Source organism: Neodiprion fabricii, chromosome 1, assembly GCF_021155785.1.
Source record: "Neodiprion fabricii isolate iyNeoFabr1 chromosome 1, iyNeoFabr1.1, whole genome shotgun sequence".
NCBI classification, from domain to species: domain Eukaryota; kingdom Metazoa; phylum Arthropoda; class Insecta; order Hymenoptera; family Diprionidae; genus Neodiprion; species Neodiprion fabricii.
Window position 1 is genome coordinate 22,130,359 of NC_060239.1, and position 21,975 is coordinate 22,152,333.

The 21,975-nt window shown below is 37.2% G+C and overlaps 5 protein-coding genes across 7 annotated transcripts; 4 read left to right on the plus strand and 1 right to left on the minus strand.

Moving 5' to 3' along the window:
• Positions 1–1,420: 1,420 nt before the first annotated feature.
• Positions 1,421–2,546, plus strand: LOC124174442 (E3 ubiquitin-protein ligase complex slx8-rfp subunit slx8). Its single transcript, XM_046553613.1, has 2 exons — positions 1,421–1,805; positions 2,003–2,546. Exons 1-2 carry the CDS (start codon positions 1,628–1,630, stop codon positions 2,350–2,352), a joined length of 528 nt encoding a protein of 175 aa, XP_046409569.1. The 5' UTR covers positions 1,421–1,627; the 3' UTR covers positions 2,353–2,546.
• A 629-nt stretch (positions 2,547–3,175) lies between these two features.
• On the plus strand, positions 3,176–5,703 carry LOC124183685. The gene is made up of 2 exons (XM_046572489.1): positions 3,176–3,722; positions 3,808–5,703. The coding sequence occupies exons 1-2, from the start codon at positions 3,407–3,409 to the stop codon at positions 4,437–4,439; spliced, it is 948 nt and encodes a 315-aa protein (XP_046428445.1). The 5' UTR covers positions 3,176–3,406; the 3' UTR covers positions 4,440–5,703.
• A 351-nt stretch (positions 5,704–6,054) lies between these two features.
• Positions 6,055–8,259, plus strand: LOC124183682. Of its 2 annotated transcripts, none has more exons than XM_046572476.1 (2): positions 6,055–6,328; positions 6,985–8,259. In XM_046572476.1, exons 1-2 carry the CDS (start codon positions 6,266–6,268, stop codon positions 8,152–8,154), a joined length of 1,233 nt encoding a protein of 410 aa, XP_046428432.1. In that variant the 5' UTR covers positions 6,055–6,265; the 3' UTR covers positions 8,155–8,259. The 2 variants fall into 2 exon arrangements, with proteins under 2 accessions (XP_046428432.1, XP_046428421.1); XM_046572465.1 differs by having other exon boundaries at positions 6,057–6,328; positions 6,907–8,259.
• A 2,864-nt stretch (positions 8,260–11,123) lies between these two features.
• LOC124182590 (bone morphogenetic protein receptor type-1B-like) lies at positions 11,124–14,269 on the plus strand. Its single transcript, XM_046570059.1, has 4 exons — positions 11,124–11,375; positions 11,806–12,811; positions 13,393–13,717; positions 13,882–14,269. Exons 1-4 carry the CDS (start codon positions 11,333–11,335, stop codon positions 14,014–14,016), a joined length of 1,509 nt encoding a protein of 502 aa, XP_046426015.1. The 5' UTR covers positions 11,124–11,332; the 3' UTR covers positions 14,017–14,269.
• A 255-nt stretch (positions 14,270–14,524) lies between these two features.
• LOC124177897 lies at positions 14,525–20,715 on the minus strand. 2 transcript variants are annotated; one of them, XM_046560835.1, is made up of 5 exons: positions 20,476–20,715; positions 18,581–18,919; positions 17,229–17,792; positions 16,043–16,367; positions 14,525–15,856 (listed from the first exon to the last, which is right to left on the minus strand). In XM_046560835.1, exons 2-5 carry the CDS (start codon positions 18,779–18,781, stop codon positions 15,732–15,734), a joined length of 1,215 nt encoding a protein of 404 aa, XP_046416791.1. In that variant the 5' UTR covers positions 18,782–18,919; positions 20,476–20,715; the 3' UTR covers positions 14,525–15,731. The 2 variants fall into 2 exon arrangements, with proteins under 2 accessions (XP_046416791.1, XP_046416782.1); XM_046560826.1 differs by having other exon boundaries at positions 20,339–20,715.
• Positions 20,716–21,975: the final 1,260 nt, after the last annotated feature.

A 21,975-nucleotide genomic window follows, 5' to 3' on the forward strand; every position in this document is an offset into this window, starting at 1 on the left:
CGAAATAGATTAAATAGCTTTGACTCAACATGATTCCACCATGTTGGAAATCGCTAAAACCAAAAATTTTACGTATAATATATTATAATTAAGGGCAATATAGGACTGTGTCTAAAGGAATGAATGAGTTCTTCGTGCGTAACGAGCAAATGCCGAGTCAAAGAAATCTTACAGCAAAGAATAATATGTGAAGAACAGCATATATTTTAAATCAAAGTTTTGTTTAAAACACAAGTTTATTACAGTATGTAAATTCTATGTGGCTTCATGGTACTGATCCTTGTGTCAAACTATATGCTGAAAATTACGGTTTGTTCATATATGCCTATTTGAAGCCTACAGGATTTGTTGGGGACCGAACGCCCTTTAGCAGGTTGATAACATACTGCACATAACAAAATGTAATAACAATGATGACAATCCTTGAGAATTTGATAATCTGATGCTGAATAACTTTTTGTAGTTGTAAAATAACTTTCGAGTTTTACTATAATATATTTTTTTTTTCATGACAATACATTCGTTATTCATTTTATATCGTTTTCTAGAGTATTTATTTATCTTTTTATTCATTCACTCGTTTTTATTTATGAGATAAAAGAAATTCGAAAGATAATGTAATATTATTTAGACATATATTATTATTTTGTTATGCATTTTTATATTATTAATTGATATTTTATGATTTACTTCGAAAAATATTCTTGACAGTAGAGTTGTCTTTTTAATCGTAGACAGAAAAGAGCATGCGTACTCTCACTCGGTAGCTGCTTCCTCTATTGGATAGAGTAATACGTTCAGTGCTTCTCTGTTGCACTTCGCTTGCTTACTCAAATATTCAAACTTTAAAACGTGTCAACCGCGAGTCTGGATCAATTTTGCTGAGTCAACTTGATACTACCGTGTTCGCAATAAAATTATCTTTATTTTGATATATATTTCAATGAAGTAATAGATGAGTGTAAATTGATAATTCCAACTGACCTGTTTATAATTGTCAAACCGGTGTTGTATGCATGTATTATATTTGATAGAAAATATCTTTCATTAGTTAAACGGATGGGTGAAGGTCGATTTTAGTGAGAATCTTAGATCACTATAAACGATAATCAAGGAACAAGTGAAGAGCTAGTTTTATTAATTTCTGTATCGAATTCTACGTAACAAAGTTCGCTTCTACAGGTACCTTCTTTCAAAGTATCCCGTTTTGTCCTCATGGAAGGACATCTGCAACAGTTTTCAGTATAAAATAACCTACATAATAACAAAACGGTTTTCTAGAAATACAAAAACGAACCCATTCGTGATGGATAATATTACCACTCAATTTACATGCGTCAAATTTGGACTCCAGGGAATTCGTCAGTACGGGAGAATTGAACGCAGCCAATTTTCACAGCCGCTCGTGTGTACATATTAACGTGTCATGCGACTTTGAAGCGTCAGAACAATCGCAATACTAGAACAGTTAACTTTGACAAGTCAAGTTACAGTGTCAAGTGTAAATTTTGTCTCAAATTAAACTTATAGTGTTTTTGCACTTCAATGAATATCTGTGTCTCATATAATTAATTATCAGAGTTGTCGGACACCTGAAATATCTGCAAGGGGCAAATCGCGATCAAGTATGAGCCAAACTACGAGAAGACAAGAGAGAAGAGTAATTAATTTTGTGAACGAACAATCGGACAATTTCAGAAGAATGTCAGAACTTTTACAGAACATTTCTGCGGATATTGAGCTCCTCCAGAACGATACCGGTTCTAAATCAGCGAGTAGCGCAGATGAATTCGTGTGCTTACAAGGTATATCGATAATTATTCACTCAACTGATCTATAAATCACAAATGTTATTGCACTGAAACATAAAAATTATTTAAGAGTAGTAATCTAGGTCTTAAACGTGGTTCGGTTTTGTTAGAATCTGTAACTTTGAGTTAGCCTAATATTGTCGGCATAAATGTGGTGAATAATATAATTTTTTCGATTTTTTCTTTTAAAGATTTGTGCTCTTCTCCTGACTTCTTGGAAGAGCAGCGAGCAATACTGCGAGATTTCGAAATGGCAAAGCCTAGAACTGCGGAAAAGAATGGAAGTCCACAATCAGAGCGTCGAGAAAATCACGGATGTTCACGTCGTAGCAGCATTGGAGTGAAACTCAGCTGTCCTGTCTGTCTCGAGAACTTGTCGTCCGTGAAATGCTGCAACATAAAAATGGTGACAGAGTGCGGACATATATTTTGCAAGTGTTGTATCGAGGATATATGCGCGAGTGATGAGGCAAAAGGGCTGGAACCTTTGTGCCCCGTTTGTCGTGAAGAAATTGGCGATCTGCGGAAAATTTATTTTTAAACGCGGACAAGTGTATAACTTATAATCTTGTGGCATTTTAAACAGATCAAAATTTTTGTGTCACACTGTAAAACAATAAGGAACTTTGTAGTTTTATTATTATTGTATTAGACATATAAATATTACTTCATTCCGTACACATACAAATAAGATATAACGTGTACCAATCAAACTAGTGAAATAAAGAATAATTTTTTATTGTTACACTCTTAATCCACATGCCTCGTGGATCCCCTCCTTCATTATCAGAATACATTACAGATATCAGAAACTAGGTGAGCATTTCCAGTTTCTAGCTTACCGCACAATTAATTAAATTTGTCTGTTCTTCGCTTATTGACACTTGCGATTGAAATAATTTATTTATATTGTTATAAGACACAAAACGCGAGAACTTTGAAGAACTGAACTGCTCGATAGAAAAAAAAAGAATACCTACCAGTATTTTTGACGCACTTATTCAATCTTTAGTAAATATTCAAAGTATCCCTGTGGCGCACGCGTGCATGGCAGGTGGCTTACCTAGATTACTGTTCAGATTACTTTGTTTTATAATGAAGGAAGAACAAGGACAAACCATGCCAGCGGTTGAAGAAAATAAAACAAAATTGCATGATATAAAGAAAATGTATGAGACAATTTAGAATGTACCTAATATACAATAGCAGAGGATATTGGGGATGTGACGATATGTGAGTTACATGTATATAATTAGCTACGTATCAACATGTAAATTCGCAGCGCGAAACCATACCGTTATTATTCGCAGGCACACTTGACAGATCTCAAGTTTTCGTTAAGTTAATGTATGTACACATCAGTATAATATCTCTACAAGCCTGATTTCTGTAAGGAACGTTTGTCAGTTTGCTTTCCGTTGATCGCACAGTCAGACGTTAACTTCTTTCACCGATTATTAAACGATTATTAATACGACTGATTACAGTATCTGATAAGTATCATCGAAACGTGCAACAATTACTTAATTTTGACGAGATCGTGATAGTAAATTTTGTCGTCAATAGTAACTCAACATCTACATAAATTCAAAAAAATGACCGGGCTGTTCTCCGGCATCATCGGCAGTCTTGTAGGATCCGGAATCCAGGCTGCGGTCGGTGGGATTCCGATACCGGAAGATGCATCGAAGGCCTTAGACGTGCTACGTGTTGGCGGATTGCCGATACCCCCTGCAAATTGGTTTTCGACAAATGCAACATCGTCGAACAAACAAAACCAACAGCTGCACGATTGCGACAAAATTGAACATCACATCGCCGGAGCCTTGCAGGTCATTGGTCAGGGGATGCAGGTTGCTAAGGTTCTGGGAGACGTTCTTAGTCCTCGAAGTGAAGCTGCACAAGCCAAAGGTCACTACAATTGCAACATATTATAAAATGTCAAGTTTGTGAGAATTCATTTTTCATAGTTTAATTGCATTCGTTTGATCCATAGCTTGGACTCCTCGTGATGACCTGCTTCGAGCCAATCCATCGTTCCACACATCGGCACATGTTAATCACCATTTGCTAGGGCCGGCAGTCAAACTGCCAAAAAAAGATTGTGGGTGTCAATGTCTGCGGGCTTGTGTTAATAAGCCGTCAACATCGGGCCTTCGCACTTCTTCTACCACTAAGCTGAGAGAGAACGTTTGTTTTCCTCCAAAGCCAACGGATAACAAGAGAACGAGGAAGATAGAGAACTTTGGTAATTCATTGTCTCATTGCCAGAAAAATCCGGACATTTATAGCGCGGAAAGAGAGAATATTCGTCAAACAGCGAATAGGAATGGAAGTAAGCGTTTGGCGACAGCCGGTAAAATGTTGCCGAAAGGCCAACTCGAAAGGCAAACAAGGTCGACTCTTACCAAACAGTCTCAGTTACCTAATTCGCAAAAAAAGACGACCAATATTCAACACAAGACTAGCGAGTCAGGTGTTAAGAAATGTTTGTATTGTCAAGTTCAGATTAAGAAAATAAACAAATCGGGGTTGATGCCCTGCGGACATGCGTTTTGCCAGAGATGCTTGACGAGTCAAAGACCTCTGAAATGTCCAAAATGTGACCTCAAATACGAAGTAATTTAATCCTCAAAGTTGAAAATATTTACTGGATCGTTGTTTAATTTGAATTACCAAATTTAATTTTTATTTACTCATGAAAATGATAGTAGAAATTTATGTATAATAGAGTTCATCAAACGAGGTTTACTATTGTAGTGTTTCAATATGCGACCGGGTACCTTTTTAACATTTCTGTGACTTACTTCATGCCGTCAGGTTACACGGCATGATTAGTAAATGACAGAGTGATATGAGAGATTTAAATTTTGATTTACATATTAGGGACACGTAGATTAATGCAACTTTAATTAGCAGAATGCATATTTCTAAAATATTTAATATATGAAATACGATGTAATATAATTGAATATCACTAGACTAATCTGGGTACTAAATTCGATAACAGATTTCGGGCCTCTGCATGTTCAAAATGCGACCTGAAATATGAAGCAGTTTAAGCCTCAAAATTTAAAATATTTATTGGATCTTTGTTCAATTTGAATTACCAAATTTAATTTTTACTTATAAATGTTAATGAAAGCATGTTATAATTTTATTTGTTTTTGCGCAGCAATTTGTCAAATGGTTATTTGTGTAACTTTTGTATTGTCGCTGTATTGATTTAATTACTCATGAAAATGATAGTAGAAATTTATGTATAATATAGTCTATCAAACGAGGTTTACCATTGTGGTGTTTTAATGTGTGACCGGAAACGTTTATATCATGTTTGCGAATTACCTCATGCAGTCAGGTTAAACGGCATGATCAGTAAATGTCAGGCTGAAATTAAAGATTAGAATATTGGATTACATATTAAGTACATCTAGATTAATTCACCTCTCATTATCAGTATATATATTTCTAAAAATTTTAACCTATGAAATACGACGTAATATAATTAAATATCACCAGACTACTCTAGGTACTAAATTCAATAATAGTTGTGTAACGGATAGTGATTTTTAGATCAGACTAAATTTTTGTTTGAATACGTATAACTTACGACAGAAGAATTTGTTATTAGCATTAAGTTATGATAAATTATGACCAACATTTTTTTAAACTTACGATATCCACGTACATGTCCTTGATATTTATAATAACAATATCCATTGTTGTTGGTAACAAAATTATTTGTACTGATATATGCTTAAAAAAGACTATTATGTGTCTTTTCTGTATATTCCCTTATTTTTAATACCTACTGGGTCTAAATTGTTTTTATTATCACACAAATATCTCTTAGATTACATAGATTGTATTTCTTACACATTTTATTTATTTAACAATATTATATGTATTCCATCTTTGAAGTCAATATCAACCGTGATCTTTGTTTTTATTTAAAGTATGAACTTACCCTAAAACTTACCTTAAAAAACAGACCAATATACCCAATTTTTCAAATGGAATGAAAATCCGAAAATCAATGACGCGAGTAGACTAAGTTATACGAAATAAAATAGGATAATTTAAACATTCAATCATTCATAAGATGTACCAAATATTCGGAAAGTTGATAGCGGAATATTAAACTAGATTTTGAAATAGGTGCTCAACCGACTACCGTTGTCTCAAACAGCGATACCGGGAACGGTTCTCCGTTCAACGAGAGAACAGCCTAAGAATTGAGCGAAAATTCGTCCGTTCGGTCAGGTCTCCGCCCACAGAATGGTCATCTATCCCCTCCACACCGGAATCGGATCCGACGTTCAACCAGGAGCGGCAGCGGAGCCCCGGCATTTGAAACGTAACGGTTACTGTCAATAGTCCAGAGTTAAGCTCAAACGATAGTTATTTAAAAAGTGATTCGTATTGGAAATAAAAAGTGATTAGTGATAGATAGAATGGCAGAAGCTCGATACGCAGAAAGACCGTTATCTCCCGTGAAGAAAAATAAAAACGGTCAGGTAAATACAGATAAACAAAGAGTAGTATTTCACTACATACTGTTTGCTACCGTTTAATTTCATTATCTACTCTGTTTCGGCAAAGTAGCTATGCATAAGTTTAAACAAAAGTATTTCGCCTTCATCACGTTCTCATTTCACTCGCTGTTTGAAATCATCCTCACGTATGTACTCACTCTCGCGTGCATTATTTACCTGTTCGTTTCTACCTCAAATCTAGCCGTTTCCCGTGTTGCGACTCAAAACAAATCAGCGCTGTATCTTATGTCCTATTATCTACTGTTGCAAAATCATGTCTGTGTATCATCTATGTGTATTCTCACCTTGTAACACCTCAGTTGTCGTTCTGTTCACTCGCGGTATATATCGTATTACTTTCGTATCCTCATCAAACAATAAAGTATCCTCTATTGATAGTTGAACAGAATATATTTTTAATTATAATCCCGCTTCCTCGCTACAGTCAGTCATCAATAATCCGCGGGTCCCACGTCAACAATCCAATCTCTGTTGTCATCTCTACATACATACTCTTTACTATCATTTAATGCTTTTGTTTTTCGTTGTTATGGTTTCAGCTAATCCATGAAAATCAGAAAGTTATTCTAATGAATATTTACAAAACATTAAGCCAAGACTATCCATACATGTCGCACGAACAGAAAATAAAGAAACTAAGCCGAATGACGGGATTCGGAAGGACTAGCACCAAGCAGATTGTATTAGACTACATCAGCACTGGTCGAGTGTTAAAATCAAATTTCAAAGAACAAACCCGTGGGATAGAAGATAAGACCAACGAGTGCGATAAAAATGCGATCCGGCGAATGATTCATGATTTCTATCGAAATAACGAAGTGCCAACAGTGGATAAAGTTCTAGACGCCGTGAATGACGACAAAGACCTTCAGGAATTCAAGCAGCCGAGCTTCTGCAAGTTATTGCAGAAATTGAATTTTTATAGTATCAAACGACGTGGCATTAGCGTCCTGATAGAGAATGAAGACCTCATCGTGTGGCGAAGAAACTATCTAAGAACAATTACACAGTACCGGATGCAGGGTCGGTCGATTTATTATCTGGACGAAATGTTGGTCAAAGTAGGTGATGTTCAAAACAAGTTTTCGATTAACGATACAAGAAGCGTAATTCTTCAACATATCGGCAGTGCAGCGGGTTTTGTACCTGGTGCGCTATCATGCACCGAATCGAAGAAATATCCAGATGACTACCACGGCGAATTGTACGAACATACGTTCCTGAATTGGTTTAAACGTGTTTTACCGTTGCTTGACGAAAACTGTGTGATTGTTATGGACAATGATCCACCGCATTGCATAAAACAAGAGTTGCTACCAGACACTTTGTGGACGAAAGGAGCCATCATAGGGTGGTTACAAAGTAAAGGGGCAGTAGTAGACTATACAATGGCGAAGGCTGAACTCCTGCATATCGTCGAACTCGAAAAGAAAAAATTCAATAGATACGTGATTGAAGAACTGGCAAATAAAGCTAATAAAATTGTGCTCAGACTTCCGCCGTATCACTGTGACATCAATCCGATCGAAATGGCATGGTCGATGATGAAAGTATACGTAAAAACCGTTGATACCTCCGTCATATTTAAAGACATGAAGGCATTTCTCGAACAAGGAGTTGCTCAAATAACGGCCCAACACTGGAACAATTTTGTTAAACACGCAATAAATGAAGAAAACAGATTATGGGAGATAGACGACATCGCAGACAGAGTCCATGATAAAATTCCACTGTTCTCAACTAACGTGAACGCTGAACGAGATTTCTGGACCGAAGGTAGCGATTAATACCATGCATTACTTGCCAATGTTTTCCTTCTTTGGTGTAATTATTTGTACATATTATTTATCCTGTAAATGACCTCAAAATTTGAATACTAATAAACAAATTTTTTATAACATTAAAAGCATTAAGATTGCGTATTATATTGTGCTCAAATTATTCCATCTATCTTATTTCCTACGTAAAAATAATGCACGAGGCCCAAACTGCACGTATACGTTACTGGGGAGCGCGCTACGCATTGCCCGCTCTCTATCTCCACTTCACCCGCCGATGAGCGAAGTAAGTCTATTCTCTCGTTGGACGGGAGTCATTTGATTCAAAAGTAAAATTATGAACAGTGCTTTTATTTAATAACGTAAGTATAACGCGTACTCAATTTCATCGGTAGAAACCCTTCACTCGTGCTTCAACACATCAGTTTTATCCTTTTGTACTGCGATAATTGACGTCAAATATTTCTTGTAATATGTTTCATTCTTCGGTTAAGTGAGTTTATTTTACGGCATGCTTGATTTGCCATTGCTTTTTGCATTTGCCATTCGTGTTGAAGCCGGTATTTTCATTCCGATTATCACTTAAATATGGACTTAACATAATTAAATACTTATCTTAGGAATATATTTGATAATTTGACACTTCAACAGCGTTATTTAGTGAAGATCGCTTGTATCATTAAATTATTTGACGGTTTGCTGTGCATAATATACCGTGCATTCGTGAGAAAAATGCGCACCTTCTGCGCGTGCGTTAAGCCGTTCGAATTTTATTGGCTGACAGTTACCACCTGATTGTGCAGCCGAGGCAATACCAATCGCAACTGTCAGAAAATGTCCCTAGAAGCCCACCGTTACCTGTGGGCAACTGCTGTCGGTGTTGTTTTACGAAAAACAGTTGGTCGATGCACAGCTAATCCGAATTAAAATAAATGAGACACACGTTAATCATGTCAATCGAATCGTAGGATTCCTTTGACGGTCAATTTATTACTGTAATCCGGAAATCATTATTAACAAAATACTTTACCAAAACTTCGCGCCTCCCTTGCGAACTCGGAAGAGGTTGTATTCGGACATAATTAGGCTCCTAGCGACATTTTAACCTGCTACTGACCTGGGTTTGCCCTGCCTCATGGACTCATTAAGCAGTGTAACAGAACTGATTAGTTGCCCCATCTCAGGGTTGTCATACGTACGATAACTATAGTACATGTACGATATATTTACCGTCCGTACGATACACGATTATCGTACTAATTTGTATGATAATTGTACCATATTATGTGAGATTGTCCGATATTTTTTTTTTGCTCCTTAGTCGATACGTCAGAACGTCACGCCGGAGCGTCAAGCTTAGGCCCAAACATCGAGGAAAATGAATAAGTACAGCGTAGCAATTTTACTTTCGAAAATTTCATTCTCTATTATTCTGTCCTCTTACCAGCAGTCGGTATTCCGCTTAACCTCCTCGTCAGGACTGTCCGGAGTAAGAATCGATTTATCAACTCAATGCTTTGCTCCTAACAGAAAGCTGTATACCATAATTTAGTACGATAATTTATAATAATAGACGATAATTAGGACGATAATTTTTTTTACCATCGTACGATAAGTATACGATAAATTTATGCAGCCTGGTACGATATTTTCGCAACGGCCATCTGGCAACCCTGCCCCATCTACTTCGAAGCATTGACTACCAAGCGTGAGCGCATGGTTACTCGATGTGGGCACATATTTTGCACCGTGTGCTTGGCAGTATCTTTGCAAAAGCATGGTGCTGTCTCAAATGATAGTCTGCTGAAAAAATATCCAAATGTCTTCGTGTTTATTTGTAATATTACTTAAGAAGCATGAGGATGAAATAGCTGGAAGTCAACCTCTGCCATCCAAAAGCTAATTTAAATTTAATATCATTGTATAGTCCTAACATAATTTTCTAAAAATTACATAATTTAGCTGTTCTCTTTTTCATTTCTGCCGTGTGTAATGCAGTGATTATTATTGTTATCGTCATATTATTATCATTTTTGCTATTATTATTCTTACCATTTTATCAATTCGTCAATAAGAAGAATAATTTGAGGTAAAACTCACAATTATTAATATGATTTAACAAACACGGACTAACATTTTGCGAGATCCGTTGTGAGCCAAATCAGCTTGTCCATAATTTCATATCTTACTACTGTATTCTCTAATTTTCAGAGCTCACGTGAAGTGAAAATTCATGATACAAAATGGTTTCTTTTAGATTTCATCGTCTTCAATACCAAAAACTTTGGCTGATCAGTCAAGGACAGTATTGTAAAGTCACAGTAGATCTTGTGTAATAAATTATTCTGTTATTTTAATGAAAGTTACTGAATTATAAATGAAGAGTTCACAGTACAAATATAACAAAAAATACACAAACCGCATGTACGAATCTGTTCTTACTTTTAATGATGAAATCATGTCCGTTGCAGTTGTTCTTATTTCCTTCCTTGATTGCTTTTTTACATGTTCCAAACTGACAGTAAATATGAATCAATACACCATATAACTTTTGATAATATAAATTTCAAAAATTGTATTTGACACAAAAATTGCTCAAACATGCCTGTTTGCCAAGTGCGCTTCATTAAACGCAAGCTAACAATCACAAAGAAATGAGTAAAACATCGCTATCGGCGTAATCAGTGAGTAAAATTGTTATTGTTAATTAGAATATGTGTCTGGTGAAGCACAAATTTGAAAATTAAAAAAACAACAAACCTTAGTGGAGTCATTTAATTCGTTACAATTGCTTTATTCATTTGGTTATAAAATCAAAGTTAATAATATAAGAACTGGGACTTGAAGGTAAGCAAGCGTCTTTGAATTCTTTAAAGAGATGTTGTCTCGGGATGCGTAAATTCACGTTAGCAAGGTTTAGAAAATTACAGGCTTATTTTCAAGAACCTCATCGTTCCGTGACCCCTATTAAGGAATCCTCGTAGTAGCCTGCAAAAATAATCGTTTCCAGTTAAGAGCCCATCGTTGCACCCTAATCGTAATTAGTCCCCACTTCTGGCAGTACCCCGACTTCAACACATAAACACTTCGTGCTCACCTACCACTGACCTGAACCGTTCTAACGACCCAACGTCTCACTGTCTCTCGAGGATTTGGTCTGTCCGGACGTTTTCGTAAGGAATATAAGATGTGGATTGTATTTGTGGTGGTTATTGCTACAACAACAAGTGGTAATTATATAAAAAATTCATTCAGAGTTTAGCTCGACTTTGTCAGAATTTCTTTAAAAGTGATGAATACGTTGATAAATTTCGATTATAAATCTAACAAATTCATTCTCATAACAAACGTGCCGAATACGTTTGATTTTGATCTGTATAATGTAAACACTATTCATGTTGTAGATACTGCGTTGGTTGTCGCATAACAGTTACAAAATTCAATTATCTGAGTTGAAAGGGTTCGTAAATTTTGACGGTTTTCAACAGCCAGTCGTACGGCAAATCGCTATTAACTTGTGGATGAAATGTCAGAATATTTTACCGAATATTGTCCGTTTAACGTTTGATTCTCTGTTTCATACAGTTCGATACTCACTGATGTCACATAAGCGTAGGTGATTTTTGAAAATTTTTCAAAACTCGAAAAATTGTATTTCAGTAGTGGGAATCACTTGTTATTGCGAAAGCTACTGCCCCGATGGCAGAGAGAACGGGACTTGCGAAGAGCAGGTCGGGGGTTACTGCTTCAGCGCGGTCGAGGACGTCTGGGACCCAAAAATAAAAGAATACATTCCTGAGTGGTCATTCGGGTGTCTCCCCCCCGTTGAGCAGAGCCTGATGCAGTGCAAAGGAGATCTAGCGCCACTTTTGAATCAGAGGAGTATAACGTGCTGCAACGACAGGGACTTGTGCAACGAGATGTCCCTTCCGGTATACAAGCCGTGGACCTCAAGGCAACCCGATTCATTTCCCTCAGCAGATACGATCGTCACAATCGCGGCTTCAGCCTCGGCGTCGATAATCCTGATGATCGTTATCGTCGCCGGCTTTATCGTCTTGCAGCGTCTCCGTAAATCGAAACGCCGAAGGTCCATCATACAGAAGTCATTTCGAAGCAATCTGGAGGAACTCATAGACAAAAGCAGCGGGTCAGGATCCGGTCTTCCCTTACTGGTCCAGAGGACGATAGCTAGGCAGCTGTCGTTATCCAGATGCGTTGGAAAAGGAAGATACGGCGAGGTCTGGCTTGCTACTTGGCGAGGCGAGAGAGTCGCCGTCAAGGTATTTTTCACTCTGGAGGAAGCCTCCTGGTTTCGGGAGACCGAGATCTATCAGACGGTCCTCATGAGACACGAGAACATCCTCGGATTCATCGCGGCCGATATCAAGGGCACCGGGACATGGACTCAGATGCTGTTGATTACCGATTACCACGAACGGGGTTCACTCCATGATTACTTGCAGACCACGGTTCTCGACCACTCGGCCCTGCTGACTATCTGCTTCTCAATTGCCTCCGGGATGTCCCATCTTCACATGGAAATTTTTGGTACTAGAGGAAAGCCGGCCATTGCACATCGCGACGTCAAGAGCAGGAACATCCTCGTCAAGTCGAACGGAGAGTGTGTTCTTGCTGACTTTGGAATGGCCGTACGATTTATGAGGTGAGTAACCGTCGATTACCTCGGTTAAAAAATTAGAAATTTGGTTTAGTGCCTAGGTTACGAATGTTAGCTTGCTGATGTTTCACGTACAGAAAAAAGATAGGGTATCCAGACTTTGCCTGAAATTTGTTTTTGTGATCTGAACGCAGATATTACGTTGATACGTAAAGGTAAATTATTGTTAGTTAATTGCCGTGAAACGAAAAGCAAGTCAAGAAACTGAAAAATACTGTACACTTTCAACTATCAACATAAGATGGCTGATTTCGAGGCAATTTGTCAAAATAGACCGCAAGGAATATGTGACATGCACTTTTATAGACGGTAATTTTGTACGGCTTAAACCTGTTTTACAGTGAATAAATGTCTTCCTAGGAAACGATCGCCAGCAGCCCGTTTAATTTTGCTTTTATTGGTGAAGATTGCTCTTTTGAAAACAAAAACAAGTTTTTTTGTAGAATGATAATAACGTTCATCAGTTTCGAGGCGAAAGAAACGATGTAAGGTGTTCATTACATTTTCATTCGGGGAAAATCTTGGTGAATACCGATAAATGTGTCTTTTGTTTTCAATTCCCATAGCGATAAGGGCACCGTCGAAATTCCGCCGAACACCAGAGTTGGTACAAAGAGGTACATGGCTCCTGAGATTCTCGAGGAACGTGTAAGCACGAATTTGTTCGAGTCGTTCAAAATGGCTGATATGTACTCCGTCGGTTTGGTTTTCTGGGAAGTCTGCAGACGATGTGGCACTCCTGAAGATGTCTCTTCTTCCCAATCGGCAGAAGCGTACGCTCTGCCGTATCACGATGTTGTACCCGGAGATCCTTCCTTCGAAGACATGAGGCTTGCGATATGCGTGAAAAAATTGCGCCCACAAATACCAACGAGGTGGAAAAGTGATTCGGTATGTATTACTGTAGAATATATATTTGGAATAAAAATAATGCTCACTTCGGATGTTCTTACGCTTGATCAATTGTCTACCAGCATAAATGGATCTGAAACTGAAAGAGGATTATCTGGATTACATATAAAACGTATATCAAACACATCGATTCTTTCTCACAGATTTTGGCACCCCTCAGCAAGGTTATGGCTGAATGTTGGCACGAAAATCCGGCTGTAAGGCTGACGGCGCTCAGAGTTAAAAAAACTCTTGCAATGCTGCGTAGCAATATTATGATTAAAGACGATTTAGTTTAAGACCTTAGTAAAAGATCGAATTTTTGATATTATTATCTTTTGTTGCATAGAACTCTTGTTAAATGATATATACATATTTTCATATCACCAAGCTCAAATTTTATGATTCCAACTGAGATGAACAATTTTCAGTACAAAGAGTGTCAAGAAATTCGTTTCACGTTATTCTTCATTGTTCAGTACCACAAAACTGTGTTGTGTGCGAGTAGAATTTATGATTAGCTTATGGAGAAAATATATCGGTCAAAGTAAACGATTGCTCGAAAAAGATAGGACTTGTAAAAAGAAACATTTTTTGACGAGATCAATACGTCTTTTGTAACTATTGATTTGATATAAATTAGAGCTCGGTACAATAATTGAAGTACTGAATTTCAGAAAATTTATACATATTATACAATAATAACTGTCAATAAATTACTATTAATTATTACACATCGACATATATATATATATATATATATATATATATATATATATATATATATGTATGTATACACACAATATATTTGAATGTAATATAAGTCGTAGTTTTATTAATACTTATAGTTTTATACAAACATTACATATAATTAATTGACTGGAATATAGAAAATGGTGAAAATACACAACGTTTCTTGCGAATTGAAGGCTTTCTGTGGAAAAGTGTTCCTTTAAAAATTTAGTTGCCAAAAACGGTAAAGTTCAAAGGCTGTCTGCATTTGAAGTATTTACCACAGAAATTGTTCAACGAACCAAGAATCTTTCGTCATCCTAGTCTAGTTACATCACGTTAAAATGGCACTGTCGTTATTGGACGGATTACTTGGTAATTTAATAACTCATGAGATGGTTTAGTTCATTATCAATTAGCAAATGCAGTTTTGCGCTAATGTCCTTAGAGCTTGACCTACACTTTAGAATAGTTACGCCTTAATTGGATCGAAATCAGTTATTGCTGCCCCAATTATTATACAGTATGAACTATGTGCAGTTTTAGAATTGAAGGATAATATAAGTTAACATGGTTAGCATTATTTTTTTAAATATGGTAATAGACGAATAAAAAACGGTTTGGACACCATAAATGAGAAATACTTTTACATATAGGTTTTAAAAACGATATTACCTTGTGCAGTGAATGTATAATATTAGTTTATAAATAAAATAAGGCGCAGTCAAATTTGTGGTATAATAAATATGTACAAATGTATAAAATAGCGAATAATGTAATAAATCGATTGCTTCACGAATAAATACTTGCGTACGCATTTTCTCATATTGAAATGAAAAAATTCTCACACAAATGTCTAATCGAGTCTATTACACCAATTGGATCATATTAAAATAATTGTACTTCTCTTATAACGTAGGGCTAAGCAAAATTTGCCTACACAGTTTTTCAAATTTCATGCTTAGCGTATCTCACGACGTAAAACCTTTGATAATACTTTATGACAGACGTAATTGCTTGATTTTACGGAGAGACGTGTAGGATTAATAAAATAGTATAATTAGTTATTGTATAGCGGACCGAAGCGAGTAAATTTTCACAACACATTGACCGATAGTATATTCACAGTTTCGACGATAAAGAATGTTATGTATGATACAAGTATAAAAATTGCGATGTAGTTACCACAGAGACACGAGTATTAAAATAGGCGAAATGAATCGAACTTCAATTGTAGATACACAATACTGTGTGTATTGTGAAGAACTTTGCATTAGTTTTATCACTCGAATGGTTGCCATTTGGTGATTTGCTGGCCAGGTTTAGCCAACGCTTGTTTCCACTGTTCACCATAGGTTCCCCCTCCATCCGGTCCTATCACGAAATGTCCAATTGCGGTTTTCTTACCTGTGATAAAGAGTCAAATGGATGTTGAATTGTTTTTGTAAAGATTAGTTTGTACAATCAGAGTATGGGAATAAAGAGTTCAGTTTAACTATATCTATAAACAAATGTTCTTCACCTTATACAATTGAATTTTGGGGCGGAACAAAACTATTTCAACAGGTTTGATCCTAAGAAAAGATTCATTACCCATTTTATTTTTGGAGACAAATTTCACCACAAAACTGACATCGCCCTGGGGATTCTTTGCGATAACCCTTGCATTGTCAGGTGAAAAGCTGGTCGAGATAGTCGGCGTGAATCTATCGCTTTTCCAAAAATGCGTGACTATGCCGTTGTCAACTACGGACATCTTTATATACAGTTGTCCCTTCAGAGCCTCGTGTTCGTGCATCGTATGTAAGGAGCATCTCAGCTTGCTCAATGACAATACCAAGTTGCCTCCACTTTCTCCGTCCTTGTCCCCCTTCTCCTGGCATAATGATATCTCCACCTGGCCTTTCTTGCTCTCCCGCTGTAAGAAATCAAATTTTTATTGTTGTTGAAATTGTTTGACTTTGAAAGGAATAGAATTCATGACATGTTTTAATTACGTATATTAACCTATTCACCAACTTGCAACCAGCTTTTTAACGTACAAATTCTTATCTTCGGAACCGCAATTCGGATATGTTGAAGTGTATACTAACAATAAGATATGTAATACTTTCGATTTTCACGCCCTTAGGCCTTATTCTTTTTGGAAAACATTTGGTTTAAATATTTTAGGAATCTCGAACTTTCTTAATATATTTACGAAAACGACTGAAAAAACTATGTGAAGAAATTTTGGATTGTACTTTGAAATTTTTAGAGTGGGTCGAAAATGGGATCATATTCACGGTGAATTGTTACAAATATTCTAGAGATCTCGACTTTTCTGAACATATTCCATGCCTCTGGAATATTTGATTATGATCCAGTTTTCATCTGATTATAAAAACTTCAGGATAAACTACAAAATGTCTACTTTTTAATACAAACGAATAAAAACGATTTATTTCTTGGGCCTTTGCATGTAGAGAACTGACGATGTGAAAAAGTACTTTTTTTTGGGGCGAAGTCCTGAAGATCTACCTAAAAATGGATGACGTATTTATCAAAAAAAAAATAGTATTTTTGTCGACGTCAGGAAGTGCTAAAAGTTCGGAAACAAAGGTTCAATTAAAAAACATGATAAATTTGTTCAACGTATTCCTGTAAACGATGAGCTCTAAAAATTGGAGAATTTTCGCTTCTTCGTGTGCATTGTAACACATCCAAATTGTATCGAAATCGAAAATTGCACCATGATCAGCTGGCCGAAAATTGGTGGATTAGTCGATAGATTGCTCACCCTTTCATCGGCTCCGGAGATTCCGCTGCTGATCGGTTTCAGTGGCCACCAAGTTTCTCCGGTGGAAACGTCGCTCGCATGCTTTGGTTTGGCGGGTTTTGAAACGAAGACTCCTGGGTCCAATTTAACAGTAGCGGCTCCTAGGGTTCGTCTCTTATCGAAGATCCGGTCCCTGGCGCTCCTCTGAGGTACGCTTGTCTTTTCCTTATCACTTTGTTTGCCAAAGAATTGGGTCAGCACATTGGCCTTGGATGAATCCGAGGTCGAGGCCATACTCTTGAAGGCTGAACTATCCTTCTTTCCTTTCTTGGAAGATTCACCCTTGGCTTTGTCATTCTCCGATTCCTTTTTTTCGGTGGCTATCAGTGGCTTGTCCTCTAGAACAGCGTAGACTGTGGCCACGACGAATTTCGACCCACTGATTTCCTCTTCGGTTACTTTAGTCTTCCCGAATTTTGATTTCGTTTCTTTCGTCAGCGGAAAGGTGAACTCCTCGTTCCAACTCGGCCAGGACTCGTTCTTTGGGGTTGTTTCGAACTTTTCCTTCCCTGGCAGAAGTTTCACCTGAGTGATTAACGGGATTGTTAAAATGACTCCGATCACAACGAGTCTAAGCCCATTTCTTGAGCATTAAAACACTCTGCGTGCGGGTAATTATACTTATATCGATTACGTGTAACTCTCGAGTACCACTAGCCTATCCCTTTTTGATTATGAACTGTAACCATGTCAACGTTGGGTCGATAAATACTTGTGCTTGCAACCAGAATAGCCACTTCAAGTTTGCTTAATCACCTATTTAGGTAGCAATACTTGCAATATTTGAAAAATTACTCCCACGTATCTCGCTTATCGCATTTTAAGTGAACAAAAAATAAATACATATGTATGTTAGGGTATTTCACATTTAACAAATGCTTGCATTTGGTCTAAAAGGAAACCTCTAAGAAACTGAGCACTGTAGACCCAGTTTTAGGATGTACGAAAACGATTTTTAGGATCACAAAAAATCTCATAATTAAATATACAAAAATTTTTTTTTACCTTTCTATATTAACACTTCTCTGTAGTAATGCCCTATAGGTAATCTTTTTGGGTCATAATGCATTTTTTGGTAAAATATAAAAGAAATAATACATGTTAAGGGGGTGCTAATTTCGATTCTTCACTTTTTTTTAGAAAAATTGATTTTGTACTCCCCAAACCTGGAGCTACAGTGCTCAATCTTTTGGAGGCTTTTTTTAGACCGGAAGAAAGCATGCGCCTATCGAAAAATTGAAAATTTTTTAAATATCAAATACCCCGATGTACATATATCGATAAAGGAAAAGTTCAACATACAAAGTTCTCACCTTAACAACATAACTGTTCACTCTGGTAAAGCCAAAGTTCTGAGGTAAGTGCCTTGCGCCTATAACAGTCACGTATAAAGCCTTCGCCGCCGGGGAATGGACAATTTTTATTCCCACTTCCGGTTCTAGATTGGTCGTTCGATTCAGCGAGCTGCTCTTCAAGCCACTGTCAATGAAGGATTTAATCCGAGCTATAGCCATTTTGATAACTCGTTGTTGACTTTGATTTTGAACAATCGTCACTGCTGCTCAGCGTAGATCAATAAATTACATCGTCACTACACGACGATGCGAATCATACCTTCACTGCATCAAGAAATCTCTTTGAGAAATGTGAATCTAAAAGAAAATTTATCAGTGTAACCATAAGGCAGTGTAGATTTCCGCAAGCTTTCACAACGAAATGGATTTCCATAGTCACATTTGCCCATTTACGTGTCGAGTTGTACGTATGTAATGTTGTACAATTTTGTCGTTGAGTGTTGTAATTGCATAAGAGCGTTAAGTGCTTCGTTAAGATTCAATGAATACTTGCTAATTTGGTCACGTACGTAGGCCAGGACCATATCGGCGCACGAATTACCGACTCTTATCTTGGCAAAAAGTCAAAGTTTGTTATCCGTTACAGCATTTTACCGCAAAAGGAATAAACCACACAGTGATAAAGATCTGTCAAAATTCTAAAGCAACAGAAGCATGCGGTCTCGGCACAGTGTTACTGGAACAAACGCTTGACTTCGATAAGAGGTGTCCAGCAAAGTTTATGGGTTGTATTTTAACGAGCCAAAAAACGGCTGGACAAATCATCGTGCGAGCACATCTGTTTAAACTATAGTTGCGCAATACCTAAAAGACGCTTTACCGATTCGAAGTCTTTTATTTAGCTTTTATTCTATAGCACATTCCGCCGAGTTTCAGACTCCTGTCATCTCACTTGAATCTGTTGCATTAGAAAGAGTAGCGATCAATCCGGTTTTGCAGTATGATCAGTGGTTACCGAGTCGAAAGATCACACCTGACATTCTTTTATTTAGTATTTGGTCAGCGGACGTTTGGTCAGAAGAGTGTAAAGTAAAACTGATCGATTGTATCGGATCCAAAGTATCGAATTAAACAGATCGAGTAGTCATTGTAACACTGACACTGAAGATGGTTTGTTTTTAAAATATTCGTGTTGGAGCAGAGACATATTTCCCTATACTGCGCAGAATCGAGAATTATTTATACATGGTCGCACGTGTTTGTATCGAGCAAATAGAAGTATAATAAGACTTTGGCATAGCAGCACGTATTCCGGATAATAGTATCAATATCAGAATGAGGTAACGCATTTCAGCCGAATAGATTTTGCGGTTATAAAACTCTCACAGTTCTATTCGTAACACGCGGGTGCCAAACCTGTCAATTTTCTAAGGTAGTTCCCAGCATAGGAATTAGAAATTTTTCATTGCCATTTCTACACTGCTGAATATAAGAACAAAAAAAGTGAAATAGTCGGCGAGTATATTCAACTTCATGCATGTATTCTTAAAGTGCCTAGTGAGTTAGGCAAGTAATTACATCATGATGTAGAAACTAATTATCTACGACACACCCAATTAATTCTCCATACGACGTCTAATAGCTCGTGATCCTTCGGCAACTTAGGTGCAGAAAACCTGCACGTAACACTGACGGTATGATAAATATAACAAAGTAAATTAACCGCGCTGTTTCACACTTGAATGTTATCTCCGTAAGAATTCAAATTCCAATCACCTGTAGATGGAAAAGCGACTGTAGTCCGTGCCTAAAGATAACGACTCGAAGCGTAGATTGTTATCAACACGAAAGACATCGAAGCGGCGATATTCTTATTATACGTTTACAAAACATGTTTCAAACTTTTCCGTTACCGTATATTCGGCGCGTTTTCAAAACAAGATTTGATATTATTTCATTCTTTCGTATTTCACATAATTTCACAGTAATTTTCGTCACTAGCCGGAGACACGTAACAACAATCACTAAGTTTTCAGCCGGGATTAGAGCAATTGACTCGTTGTTGCCGCTACGATCACGGGCAAGGTATGCAATGCGTTTGGAACGTGGGCAGAACTTATAACGAATGACGGCTGCCACACATTGCCGACGATCTGCGCGCGCGCACTGGAGCCCAGACTGAACAGCTTCGCCTTACAGCTTGTTTTCAGTTGAGCACGATGTCATGTACCGGGTGACCTTAATTGTTTGGAACGAAATGAAAGCGTGGTCTGTGCTGCGTGCTTGTGAGAAAAAAATGTCGTTAAATCATTCTATGACTTACCATTTCACTAGTTGTATAAAAAAAAATTCTGTTTTCAACAATGTTCTCGACTGATTCCTCTCACATAATAAAGTGTTTTGAACTGATTTGCGTTACATGATCCGAGGCTCACTTCCGGTTCCTGTACGCGGCTGGTCAATCGTATTTTCAAGGACGGCAATCTGTTGTTAGGTGGGCCAAAAACCTGTCAGTCTACAATTATTACAGATAATTGGATGGGTATGGCACATTTTGCGGTGCAGAGCTAAGAGTAGTTCATCTACTGTGTATTAAAATTGTGTGAAATTAATTTGACGGAGTTTCGTTAACTTATCAAATTATACGCCGTGTAAAGAATTTGCTGTACACCATAACTTCATCGATATACATACGATTAATTAATTATTCATATTGGTATAATTGTGATCATAGTTGTCATAGATATGGTTCTGTGATCTTGAGTATGAATGCATTAATACACTCAACATTATTAACTTTATACGTGATAAAGTCGAAGATCCTTGCCATTGAGCATTCCATAATGATCATCGTTCGCTCATCGTTTAGAATACGTGATTACTTTTGTTTTATGCTTCCGATATCGATTGCATTCTTCATAAATTGTGCGCATGTCATTATTATAATTATAAATAAACTTTTGCTATCGCACCATATTGTACGTACAATACCAATTCATTTCTCAGATTCTTATACTTCGTGCAGATTGCACTATTTTATTTCTGGTCACGTGGACAGGCCACCCGACTCTTCTACGAGCCCCTCGAACAGCAGCTGCTTCAAAAAATTTTGAAACGTCTAACAAAGGCTGTATTTCGGATGCTGTGCCCCTGAGGTGCTTTTGTTCAAGGCACTGCTTCTCGTGGTGTGTAAAAATTTCATTCCTCCTACCGAATATTATACGTCACGAGGCTGGAGCAAATTTCGGGCGCATCGCTCCAGTTAATTAACTGACCGCGTCGTTCAAGCGTCGTTGTTGGAGTAAAAAACATATCAACGTGTAATCGACGGATGTAAGACTCCCGCAGGAAAAAAGGGCAAGGTCAACTAACACCATCTTAAGCTCTTCTAGACTTCGGTGTGAAACATATTC

Bases quoted from the DNA above. Each gene is read 5' to 3' on its own strand.
- LOC124174442 (XM_046553613.1), top strand. From the start codon at position 1,628: ATGAGCCAAACTACGAGAAGACAAGAGAGAAGAGTAATTAATTTTGTG. The intron at 1,806-2,002 runs GTATATCGATAA...TTTCTTTTAAAG, and splicing joins TGAATTCGTGTGCTTACAAG to ATTTGTGCTCTTCTCCTGAC.
- LOC124183685 (XM_046572489.1), top strand. From the start codon at position 3,407: ATGACCGGGCTGTTCTCCGGCATCATCGGCAGTCTTGTAGGATCCGGA. The intron at 3,723-3,807 runs GTCACTACAATT...TTTGATCCATAG, and splicing joins TGAAGCTGCACAAGCCAAAG to CTTGGACTCCTCGTGATGAC.
- LOC124183682 (XM_046572465.1), top strand. From the start codon at position 6,266: ATGGCAGAAGCTCGATACGCAGAAAGACCGTTATCTCCCGTGAAGAAA. The intron at 6,329-6,906 runs GTAAATACAGAT...TTATGGTTTCAG, and splicing joins AGAAAAATAAAAACGGTCAG to CTAATCCATGAAAATCAGAA.
- LOC124182590 (XM_046570059.1), top strand. From the start codon at position 11,333: ATGTGGATTGTATTTGTGGTGGTTATTGCTACAACAACAAGTG. The intron at 11,376-11,805 runs GTAATTATATAA...ATTGTATTTCAG, and splicing joins TATTGCTACAACAACAAGTG to TAGTGGGAATCACTTGTTAT. The intron at 12,812-13,392 runs GTGAGTAACCGT...CAATTCCCATAG, and splicing joins ATGGCCGTACGATTTATGAG to CGATAAGGGCACCGTCGAAA.
- LOC124177897 (XM_046560835.1), bottom strand. From the start codon at position 18,781: ATGGCTATAGCTCGGATTAAATCCTTCATTGACAGTGGCTTGAAGAGC. The intron at 17,793-18,580 runs GTGAGAACTTTG...TTAATCACTCAG, and splicing joins TGAACAGTTATGTTGTTAAG to GTGAAACTTCTGCCAGGGAA. The intron at 16,368-17,228 runs GTGAGCAATCTA...GATTTCTTACAG, and splicing joins TCTCCGGAGCCGATGAAAGG to CGGGAGAGCAAGAAAGGCCA.